This window comes from Spea bombifrons, chromosome 11 (genome assembly GCF_027358695.1).
Source record: "Spea bombifrons isolate aSpeBom1 chromosome 11, aSpeBom1.2.pri, whole genome shotgun sequence".
Classification (NCBI taxonomy): Eukaryota; Metazoa; Chordata; class Amphibia; order Anura; family Pelobatidae; genus Spea; species Spea bombifrons.
In genome coordinates, this window is record NC_071097.1 from 34395049 (window position 1) to 34407856 (window position 12808).

General features: G+C 43.7%; 1 protein-coding gene across 2 annotated transcripts in view; it reads right to left on the reverse strand.

Moving 5' to 3' along the window:
• CLCN1 (chloride voltage-gated channel 1) overlaps window positions 1-12808 on the reverse strand; it is a 37446-nt gene that overhangs the window by 20946 nt on the left and 3692 nt on the right. The window contains exons 1-5 of one of the 2 annotated variants that reach the window (XM_053451342.1): window positions 9431-10048; window positions 4248-4380; window positions 3920-4051; window positions 2398-2526; window positions 852-985 (exon numbers count right to left, since the gene is read on the reverse strand). In XM_053451342.1, the coding sequence (XP_053307317.1) occupies window positions 852-985; window positions 2398-2526; window positions 3920-4051; window positions 4248-4380; window positions 9431-9613 (711 nt within the window). In that variant the 5' untranslated portion in view covers window positions 9614-10048. Of the gene's footprint in view, window positions 1-851; window positions 986-2397; window positions 2527-3919; window positions 4052-4247; window positions 4381-9430; window positions 10049-12808 lie in introns of those variants that run through there. The other variant, XM_053451343.1, reaches the window with a different exon arrangement.

A 12808-nucleotide genomic window follows, 5' to 3' on the forward strand; every position in this document is an offset into this window, starting at 1 on the left:
TGATTAAGGTCTGAGTCTTTACAGCAGGAGAAACGGGCGACTAGCAGGGGGCCGAATGGGGCCGATCTGCTAGATTTGTCTATCATGCGTTTGTATCTTTTTCTTCCAAACAATAGTCGTAGAGGTTTTAGCTGCCCTGAGGTTAGGGACTATATTACCCCGGCGGACCTGTCCTGAGCTCACCTCCCTCCTTGGTGCTTCCAGGACGTATCGGTTTCCATCGTGGAGGAGGGTGGAGGACAAATAAATGATTGGGAAGGAAAAATCCTGCAGGTCCAATAACGAGCGTTTATTTAGGGACCCGACAGATGCAGGTTACGGATGAGATTAATGGGAGCCGGATCAGTTACTACGCACAGATAGACAGCCTTTCCTGAACTAAATGTTGTTGGGTTTTTTTTTGGAAAAAAATAACTAAAAAACAGCGAAACCACATCGGGTGAATGCTGGTTGGGCCGGTGTCCAATTACTGATGTTGCCCCCCTAGTGGCAGACTGGCCACACACTGCTGGGGTATTAAAAACGCACCGCGCAGCCGCCGGTTAATAATGTAAGTCGTTTGGCAGCCAATGGCCTAAGAGCGCCAGGTTGGCTTAGTTATCCCACATCTCCCAACTGTCCCATTGGGGGCCGCAATCCCACGATCCCGGTGTCTGGGAGACCAGAAAAGCCATACTGAGCTTGTGCAGAACTGCAGTTTGAGTGACATGCTACCTCCCAAGCTCCGCCCCCAGCGTCCCGATTCGCCGAGGCTAGAGGTTGGGAGGCCTGTTCTGCCCAGTCCAGCCCCCGTCGCACGGCAGCCACATATATAATAAGGAGATTATCGTCATTTTTGGCCCTCGGCTCACCTCCTTGCCCAGGGGCATCCCGCTCCCCAACGATGCCGTTAAGCCAATCACTTTCGCCATAAAAGCTTTCAGAGTCAAGTATTCCTTCAGCACCACTCCCCGGAGAATGACCTTCAGCTCCGGGATTCCAGAACCTGAGGAAACGATGCGTTTTTAGGAGGAAAGGGAAAATGAACATTTTTAGCGACTGTTTCCGTTTTTAACGCTATTCAGGATTATATTTCGGCTACGGCATCCGCCAAAGGGACGGCCGCCGCATTCCAGCCAAACTTAATGTCCCATCATCCCCCAGTGCGGCCCAACAGCCAAAGCGTGAGTTATGGAAGTCGAATCACAGACTATAAGTCCTATCATCCTCTACCGAGTTTTGGCTTGTTAGTAATAATGGGAATTGTAGTCTAGGTCTGCAGGATACTCATTCCTAATGTAGACTCCAACCATTAGGTGCTTGATCCTCGTAGTGAAGGATGCCCCCCCCCCCCCCCGAGGCCCAAGGCTCGGGATACCTGGGTTAATAAACAGGAGCCCCCGTGGATGGTGTTTTCCCACCAGCTGGCGTACAGAGACCTGAGAAGTCCGCGTGCGTAGGCTTCCCTGCCGCGGGTAAAAATATCCCCGTACCCGAGCAGATTTATTAGTCATGTCACTGATTCTAATTATAGAATCTCAATCAAATGTCTCGCTTAATGTCAAGGAGTCTCGGAGTACGAGGACCCACAACAGACCGTGACAATCAAACATATACAACGTGCGCTATATACGGAGACGAGATACTGTGTATAGGGAACGGATGGCGCGGGGTGTCATTTCTTTCATTAATGGATAATTAATTACTTTGGAATTCTCTGCTATCCACACAAAGGTTGGATGCATGAATCTGAAGGGCTATTGTGGTCTGGCTCATCACATACAGGATCTATTACAGATTCCCTCTTTTGGACCTAAATCCACCTGCCCCTTCTTGCTTCTCTGATACCCCTGCCCTAAATGTTACAATTATGTGAATCGAAACAAGATATTTTCTATAAACTTCATTATTCCTATTAACAGCTGTCAACTATGCGGTAAGGAGCTCTGACAAAGCCCCGCCCCTAACCACACCTCTAACACAAACGTGCCCTCCTCTTCGACGTTTTTGAATGAGCGTGTGTATCAGAGTGAGTGGGTGTTAGAGTGAGCTTGCGTGTGTTTCAGTTAAGATGGGAGGCTGAAGAAATACTGCACCCGGGTGCCACTAACCCGACCCCTTTAGGGCAGTAGAACCCTGCGATACCCTCATACCCAGCAAACATTCCGAGCTCCTGAAAAGAGGGGCATCAGGGGGAGGAAAGGGGGGCATCAGGGGAGGAAAGAGGGACACAGAAGAGATATGGCCCCATCTACAGGTCATCTCTAGTTGGGGAGGACCAACTCCACCAGAGGTCCTCACTAACGAAAGGAGACACCAGGAGCAATTTGCATTATTATGTGCAGTTAAGGCTGGCGTTATTAATTCTGGTAGTAAATCTCTATCGTTTTATATCAGATAATAAATCAGTTCTTGTACCTATTGCCTGCGGAGAGACGAGGTGGCAGAAAGCAGCAGCAAACACTATGAGGATGACGGGAAACGACACCCAGGCGAGATACTGGAGCCAGACGTTGGGTCCCAGGGTCTTATACATCCACTTGTACCCTGGAAATATGTTCCTCTAATTAGCGGCCGAGTGATTGATTTACACACACAGATAATACTCACTCACGCTGTAAAGATATGGTCTACAAGGTCATAATTCTGCTAATAAAACTCTATCCAGCCCGACACATAAACAGATAAACCGTGACCAGAAAGACCTGCAAAAATGTAGCAAAATAAACAGTGTATTCACTAATATTACCAGCAGGTAACGGCAGATACACTTCAAAAGTTTGGGGTCTGTAACATAATTACAAAAGGATTTCTAACCATCATGGGACACTGGAGTGATGGGAGTGATAAAGGGTCATTGGGACACAGGAGTGATGGGAGTGATAAAGGGCCATTGGAACACAGGAGTGATGGGAGTGATAAAGGGCCATTGGAACACAGGAGTGATGGGAGTGATGAAGGGCTATTGGAACACAGGAGTGATGGGAGTGATAAAGGGTCATTGGAACACAGGAGTGATGGGAGTGATAAAGGGCCAATGAGACACAGGAGTGATGGGAGTGATAAAGGGCCATTGGAACACAGGAGTGATGGGAGTGATAAAGGGTCATTGGAACACAGGAGTGATGGGAGTGATAAAGGGCCAATGAGACACAGGAGTGATGGGAGTGATAAAGGGCCATTGGAACACAGGAGTGATGGGAGTGATAAAGGGCCATTGCAACACAGGAGTGATGGGAGTGATAAAGGGCCATTGGAACCCAGGAGTGATGGGAGTGATAAAGGGCCATTGGAACACAGGAGTGATGGGAGTGATAAAGGGCCATTGGAGCACAGGAGTGATGGGAGTGATAAAGGGCCATTGGAACACAGGAGTGATGGGAGTGATAAAGGGCCATTGGAGCACAGGAGTGATGGGAGTGATAAAGGGCCATTGGAGCACAGGAGTGATGGGAGTGATAAAGGGCCATTGGAACACAGGAGTGATGGGAGTGATAAAGGGCCATTGGAACACAGGAGTGATGGGAGTGATAAAGGGCCTCTGTACGCCTATGAAGAGATTCCATTAAAAATCAGCCGTTTCCAGCTACAATAGTCATTTACAACATTAACCCCGTCTGAGCTGGAGTTCTGATCCATTTCATGTCATTCACTTGTGAATGTACGTGGGGATTAAATAGCAATAAATACAAGAAATATAGATATACTTTTACGAAATATTTTACTTGTATTTTAACCACTACTATTTTAACATTTTAAAAAATGTAAAGATTAAATGTTTTTGCTTTTATACCAAGATCTAAACACCAGTAATATGTTTAATATTCATTCACAAAATTATAATTTCATTTAATCTGACTTTACTGAACTAAAAAATATTACATTCCGTGATGGAAAGTATGAAAGTGTCGTTTTAAAAGCGAGGGTGTCGTCGTGTTACCTTTTAGACTTTTGGCACTGGCGTAGTCCATACCCCAACTAACGAGCGCCATGACCAGACCCAGGAGAACCAAGAAGATCCAGTCCTCCCCGAGCTTCCGGATAATGTATCGCTTCACTGCCCGCAAAAAGACTGCAACACAACAACAAGGTGTATAAAGACTTCTCGGCAGGAAAGTGCATGCAGTTGGGGGCGCTAGAGAAACCCCAGGGCAGACCCGACCACACAATCCGGCAAAAAGTGGCCCAACCGAATTCCCACCGGACCCGCTGGGTAAAAGCTTAAAAATTGTTACCCAACATGCCACATGTACAAGCTCTTCACTCACCCTGACACTTGGAGTAACACTCTGTTTTAACGTCTGGTGGTTTGGTCACACTCCCACTCGGTTTTTCTCGCAATAATTTGGCTGCTTCTTTCCGGGCAAAATTGGAGAGTTCCTCGGTGTAATGGCCATAGGTCTGCAAGAGAAACACAGTGGCAAATCCAGTGTCGAGTCACAACGCCGAGCCTCTAGGGACAACACAAAACCCAACTCCATACCTCCAAGTGCCCCTCTTTCCTCTCCTGATGCCCCTCTTTCCTCCTGTGATGCCTCTCTTTCCTCCCCTGATCCCCCTTTTTATTTTGTTATATAGACCCAATGAAAGCCATCACCTTCTACTAAAGACCCATCCTTTCAAAATATAACTGGCAGAATGCTACAAAAAAGCCCTAGTCACCAAAAAAACACTAAAAATTTAAAGAAACTATTTCAACAAATATTTATATTAAAAAAAATCCGAAACAGATGAACATTAAGGCAGTGAATGAGTTAAAGGGGTATATTATATACATATACAATATATATTATTATTATTTATTGTTTTATATAGCGCCATCAAATTCCGTATCGCTGTACAATGGGTATATATATATATATATATATATATATACATCTTTATATGCAATATATTTTTATGAAATGTTATATTTAATATATATATTTTATGATATATCACCATAGCAACTAATGCGATATTATCAATGTTTGTACCAATCCATTGGTTGCTATGGTGACCATTTTCAGACTCACTGTCCATGGATAACTCCCAATACGCGAGTATCGCCGAGTGTGTCGCCGAGTGTCGCCGAGTTTGTGTCTTGGGATGGCAACCGCGTGAAGAAGGTATAAATTTGGGGATATGACACCAAACATAACCCATTTACTAAAGATTTTGTATGAATAAAAGTCAGTAATTTGTTTTGTGCTAAATATCCACAAAATGTTCTCATAAATAAGACACATAACTGTAATTATGGACTATTTTTATGATTATATTAATGCTAGAATGGAGTTTCTACGATTCCAGAAAAAAATGTGTTAGAAACATCAGTGCTAAAAATGAGCACTTTAATCACATTACAGATATTTTACTTTATATACAATATTCTCCTATAGCACCCAGATATCTGCCGTGAAAAACTGGGACTGTACCCTTTCCTGGTCTTCCTCTACCCTGCTAACCCCCAGTATGGTTTCTAAAGTCTGGGGAGGTACAACGCTTTTCAGATTGTTGAGAGGGTACCATGGTGACAGCCCCCTGCAGAAACCGGTCCTTATCACAGCCCTTCACAGAAATCATTATCATAGTCATCTTCATAGTCCTCCACACAACCCTATCCTTCTCCCAGAACCCTTTGCTTCTCACATCCATCCTAGAACTCATTCCTTATCACACTCTATCCTAGAACTTTATCCTTATCACACTCCATCCTAGAACTCATTCCTTCTCACACTCCATCCTAGAACTTTATCCTTATCACACTCCATCCTAGAACTCATTCCTTCTCACATCCATCCTAGAACTCTATCTTTCTCACACTCTATCCTAGAACTCTATCCTTCTCACACTCCATCCTAGAACTCATTCCTTCTCACATACATCCTAGAACTCTATCCTTCTCACACTCCATCCTAGAACTCTATCCTTCTCACACTCCATCCTAGAACTCTATCCTTCTCACACTCCATCCTAGAACTCTATCCTTCTCACACTCCATCCTAGAACTCTATCCTTCTCACACTCCATCCTAGAACTTTATCCTTATCACACTCCATCCTAGAACTATATCCTTCTCACACTCCATACTAGAACTCTATCCTTCTCACACTCCACCCTAGAACTCTATCCTTCTCACACGCTATCCTAGAACTCTATCCTTCTCGAACTCCATCCTAGAACTCTATCCTTCTCGAACTCCATCCTAGAACTCTGTCCTTCTCACACACTCCACCCTAGAACTCTATCCTTGTCACACTCCATCCTAGGACTCTATCCTTCTCACACACTCCACCCTAGAACTCTATCCTTCTCACAGTCCACCCTAGAACTCTATCCTTCTCACATCCATCCTAGAACTCTATCCTTCTCACACTCCATCCTAGAACTCTATCGTTCTCATGGTCATCTACAGAACTCTATCCTTCTCACAGTTCTCAATATAGAACATTGACAGAGCTTTCCTGCTATTCTTACAACACATTATTTCCCATTATGTATCTGAACCCCACCTCCTGATTGGCTACTTATCTTATACCTATTGAAATATATGTTTGAAATGAATGTTTAGCTGTTTGCCCCAAATATTCCTATCACCGTGAGCAACAGTTTAACGTCACACCATATTTAAGTATGTGAACAGAGCGATAGTCTATGTTTCATGCCCTATTGATTGCTGTATGTTTCAGGTGACAGGTCCACTTTAATCTTCTGTTCAAGAACGTCGGAATACGGATAGAGTTTCTATTTTAAACCTGATCAATAAGGTACAAGCCGCTCCTCGGAATCAAACGGCGCAAATCAGAAAAAATGGGTAAAAAGGCTCTAGTGACAGTGCAGATTATTAGATCGCTAGAAATTTTAGCGTTAAAAATAAAAAATAAAATTATGTGGAGCCGCGTCCATGCGCAGGTTGGACAGGATCAGGATGTAAAGTGGGACTGGAGTAACACAACTTCATAAAGACTCCATACAATGTTGGTGAAGTGCAATGTAACGTCCCACCACCATCCCAAAATGTGGATATGGCCTTACGTGACATATAAAGTCCCTCCAGTGATGTCATCACTCCAAGCAGAGTGGGACAAAACACCGGTCAATGGCCAGACCATGGAATTCTTCTTCAATAACCCAGCCGCAAAGTTTATTTCATAGTGACTTCCCAATGGTGATAAGAAAACCATGACTTGTCAAGGAGGTAATGATATTCCGAATAAAGTCACCTGTATTCAAGCAGGGATTCCAGCTGTGATATAACAGTAGAAAAAGCACCAGTTGGGATGCTCAGAAATCAGAGAAGAACACGAAGACCCTGAGAATCTGCCCATTCGCCCTGGAGAACACTATCTCTCGGGGGGCAAACACCGTCTATTCTCAGTTATGGTTGAAGTTCATTGTGAGAAAATGACTTTTTTAAAACATAAAAGAATACATTTTATTCTAAATCCATATATTTAGCTACGTAGCAGCACATTCAGGAAATATCTTAAAAACATGCAATATGATTATACACAATTAAACAATTCATTGGACGGCCAGTTGTTGAGTGATATGAGCAGAGATGAGCTCGGCATGGTTTGGCAAGCTGTCCACCAGCCGGCACGGATGTGTTGTAAACAGGGGGGGGGGGTTTGTTAAGAACACTCACAAGGACCCTGATCCCAAAGAGAAGAAGGACTTGAGCTGGTTCGGCTCTAGCTTGTCTTATTTACGAGCTGATCCAGATGTAGGATCCAAGCCAACGGTGTCTCACCGTAATCATATCAATTATCATAACGAAACACCAAAAAAGTTATAAGATCAGTAAAATTGGATGCCGCTGCGGCTTTTTGGCTGAGATCAAGTGAGTACATTGGAGAGGGTGTCCTCTGGTCTTAAGCCCGGGGTATGTTTTCTCGGGCCCTCTGGTTTGGTCCTCACGTGCGTTTGTGGACCTTCACTGCACTGATTTAAGTCGATAAAGACACCAGAATTCACTTGGACCCTTCTAAACCCACACTTTGTTTTTGTTGTCTCCATCACTTAAATCTGTCCAGGTCTATGGCTGGTGTTGGTTGGAAAAAAAATTATAATTCCAGCCATGGTCTGGGGCCGGATACCATTTTTTTTTATTGATACATTTTGGCCAAAATCCCTCCTTGAAGACATCAGTGGGTCTCCTTTTTGGGGGAGACCCTACAAGATCTGGCCCTCCCTTGCCCTCAACCTGTGGGGCATGGAGCTCCAGAAGACTGGGGATCTTCTCTGTGACCTTAAACCTTTCTTCACAATGACAGAGGGTAGAGCGGTTCGCCCCGGGCTTCAAGGAAAAAAGTTGTTTTTTTTTAAATCGAAAATGGGAGCGCTGCTACGGGCAAAAAAATGTTTTAATTCTCAGTATTTTTGCTAACCCCCTCTCACTGGCTCGCAAAATTGGCTGCAGAGAGCACTTAATTTTGAGAGTTTTGGTAAATTCGGCACATTTTCTACAGCGGCTGAGACATCAAGAGTCATACAAATCACGGCGCTAATAATAGCATTGAAAGGCAATTCAGGGACCAGAGGGAAAGTGATACTAGCTATCAAAATATGAGCGTGGAGAAGCGAGGACTCACATGTACTAAGGTGAGCAGATGTCCCTGTTCCCAGGGGACAGTCCCTTCATTCAGACTTCTACACCCGGTTTCTATCTGTACCCCAAAATACTTCCTGGACCCCTCTGTAAATTATAGTTCAGTTGCACCTTTTTAATTAGATTTAAATGTCTCTTAGCTAATGGTATAATAACAATCCACCGTAGCCAATGAGCTTATTGAATTTTGTCCTTAAAAATAGTATTGATCCAAAATATTCATTTTACATTAATATCTCAGGAATAAAATAAGATTATCTCTGACCCTGGTTCCTTCATTTTTATAATAATAATAATAATAATAATATATTATTATGATTATTATTAAATCCAATTAATTACAATAAAGAAACTGCAAACATATTGTTTCTTTGTTGTCCTGGACTAAGAAGCTTACAATCTGAGCTATCTGAGCTTTGCCCAAGGCTCCGTTAGCATATATTTCCTACTTTCATGTTTTTTTTTAATGGTTTCTCCTCTTTTCTGTGTCTCTAAAAATAACAGCTGTTTTTTTTTTTTTTTTTGCCCCTGTCTTCCAGATCCCTTGTGTGATGGAGGCTGCAGTCCAGAATTACCCCCAGACTCCTAATCAAACAATTATTTTATGTACACATAGAAATATTTATGCCGGCGTAGGCCCCTATCCTCGTCTTCCAATAATTCAAACGAAAAAAAACAACACACTTGAGCTAATGAATCCCAATTCTGCCTCAAGTTACCCAAAAATTAAGCTGTAAACGCCCCGGGCGGTTAAATGCTGCATTGCGTAAATTACGTAAGCCCCCAATTAATTCCACATCTATGTAAACACATTATAGAAACCCCAAGTCTTGCCCCGAGCCGACCCCTTGACTCTACCTTTGATTGTGCCGGGGCCTGGTCTCCTGGAGTCTCCTGAGGGCCAGATGTCTGGCAGGGGATCCCATAGCTGGAGGAGTCTCTGAGTTTTATATATTGATACTGAATATCATCTCCCCACCAGCCTGATTTACAGGCATTGTTTTTGGAGTCTTTCGAGGGTTCCTTGTACCGGTTCTCCATTTGTCCCTCGCCTTCCACCAGCTGAGTCTCACCTCCCAACTGTATCTTTTACTAAAGTTCTTCTGGCTACCAGTATTTGTCGCTCATCCCTTCTCCTTTCACCCGTTCTTCACATTCCGTCTCCTACTCAAACTCCCTTCTAAATATCTCAAAGTACAATTTTGTTCTCCTTGGGTCATCTAACCATTCGTTGGGTTGGGTCTCTTCGCTACGTCCAACGTTCCTCCAAGACAGGTTCTTCACTTTCTCTCCTTCGACTCGTTAGTCTCACCGCGTACACTCACTAACCCTCCAAATGCCACCTCGCTCTATCTTGGTAAGAAGTTCTTCTGCAAATCTCTCTCTCTCTCTGCCCAGAGAAGTCTCTCCCGCGCCTTAGAACTGTCTATTCCTTAGGGACCTCATGAGGAAGGAGCTTGGTTAAGGGTGCAAGCACAGGTATACAGATATTTAGATATATTTAGAGTGTCACATGACTGCTTGCAAAACCTGAGATATTAAATATCAGTAAGATAGCCAAAGAGCAAACGTGTCAGAGACAGAGGGGGTGTGGGTAGGTAGAGTAAGACGGACTCAGATCCAGAGTAAGGCACGTTGGGACGCAGACAGAAAGGAGAAAAGTAGAGTTAAAATGATACAATTTATTGGCTAACTGAGAGTTTGATTGCAAGCTTTCAAGACCAGATTGTTAGTTCCCTTCCTCAGGCATTAATCAACTGATCGAGTAAGACAGACAGGAGGACAGAGACAGACAGGAGGACAGAGGCAGACAGGAGGACAGAGACAGACAGGAGGACATGCAGAAATACAGAATGACAGAGAGATGAAATGTTATACAGGAGATAGGAATGATGTAGAGGAAGAGAGGTGACTCTAGGAATTAAGAGTATTGACTGTGAATTCCCAGAAACATGAAAAACTATTTTTAAAAAAACCCAAAAAACTGAGAATTCGGAATAAGTGTAACTTATATTTCCCCCTGGAAATTTTGAAATAAAGCTTTGACGGAAGCAGAGACTTAGAGAACCAGAGAAGTTGGAATGGAACCAGGAACGTGGCTAGCGATGAAGACAATTGAATTATAAATAAGCTTAGTATTTATTGCAGCATTAATTGCTTTATGAGTATTAATACAATGATAAGTAATGCCATCTGATGCCAAAACAGAATGAGAGAGACAGAGAGAGACATCTATATGGTGGGATCGAAACTGGGAGACTTGGAAACATAAAGGCAGATGACGAGAGAGCAAACGTACCCTGCCGCTCAAAAGTTTGGGGTCACTTTATTAAAATAATATGAAATTTATCAGAACGCCAGCACAGAATATTGTAAATGACTATTGTAGATGGAAATGGCTGATTTTTAATTGAATATCTTTTTTATCACTCCCATCACTCCTGTGTTCCAATGGCCCTTTATCACTCCCATCACTCCTGTGTTCCAATGGCCCTTTATCACTCCCATCACTCCTGTGCTCCAATGGCCCTTTATCACTCCCATCACTCCTGTGTTCCAATGGCCCTTTATCACTCCCATCACTCCTGTGTTCCAATGGCACGTTGTGTTCGCTGATCCAGGTTTAAGTTTAAAAGGCTAATTGATGGTTAGAAAACCCTTTTGCAATTATGTTACATCTGGATGGTTATAGTTACATTCTATGCAGCCAAAGGGTTAAATCTAAGCTATTACGTAACACTTCTGTATTCTTTGGTAGATCTGTCCGTCACACTGTACTCCCCTTCACCCTTATTCCCCCTCGTCTGTACTAGTGCAACATCAGCTCCAGAAGTCATGACTCCATCACCCCCGTAGTTCCCGTCCATATCCTTTTATTGATGCTCCAGCATCCCTTTATTCCTCCTCAATCCCAGTTACTCCCATCGCTTACAATCATTACTTTCATTCTTACCCCTGGACCAGAGAAATTCTAATTGCCCTGTCCTACCCCAGCCTTACACACAATCAGATAATCTCGTCTCCATAACCACCTCTTCTAAACATCGGCAGCTATTCTAGTGCAAAGTCACGAAAGCAGTGCAATCACCATAGCAACTAAAGAAAATACCCGCAACTTCTCCACTCTTATCACTTGGTACCAGAATTCATGCTGATATATATATATATATATATCGCCAAAGATTTGAAACTTTGTTTCAATGCATTTAACCCCCTATTGGGGAGTCTTCCTACCCCCGTCTCCTGCCTCCCGGGGCAATACATTTTGGTGGAGAAAAAAAAAAGAGAGCCTTACTTGGACCTGCGAGAGTTCCAGATACTTTGACATTTTGGTCCCTTTTTCCAGACTTGAGCTGCAGTCTCTGCTCAGGTTCTGGTTAATGCGAAGTCCTCTCTCTTCTCCTGTAGACTCCCCGACTTAAGATGCCTCTCATTGTTTGTCTCGGCTGAGCTTATAAATTACCCTCACCTGCCCCCCCATCTATAGATATGAAACCGCTCCCTCTCCGGGCGAGACCGTTCCCCTTTCTCCCAGGAATTGTAGCGTGCGACCTTTACTTGATTGATAACTTTATTCTACCTGTGTCCTTGTTGATGACGGTTGTCCCTTTACACCCCTGTGCCTCTGCCTGCCCCCAGCATGGCTGTTTGTCCTGTCCGTGTGTCAGAATTGACTCACATAACAAACTCTCAGCCTAGACACCCATCATCCAGAATAAACTTAATACGGATTTTATCTAGAATCACCGTCCGCACCGTGTCATCTCCTGCCCACCTTGACCCAATCGCTGGGGTCCCCTCCAGCCCCGTCATAACATGACCACTTGGCTCAGCCACCCATTTCAACCAAGGACTGTTGGCCACCGACAAGCAGGGCTTCAGCTGATAAATTGCTAAACAAACGTGAGAAACTTCTAATAGATATTTCCAAAAGGCTGATAAGATAAATCCAGTTCACAAGAGGGACCCAGAGCCAACTCCATCCATGATTATTATCTACCCAGAGAATGAAGTTGTAAAAAAGGCAAGGGGGGGGGTCTTTATTCTAGAAAGGGCATAATGTCAGAGAATCCGGATAGAAGGACGTGAGCAGAGAATGTAGAATGTGGAATGGAGAATGTACAGAATAATGAGAAGAACTAGGACCCTCTGACATCTTGTCTGAGTGTTGGGCTTTTTAGGTGTGTTTTACTTGCAATTCTACCTTTAGCCACCATGGCTACTAGAGGAACGAGG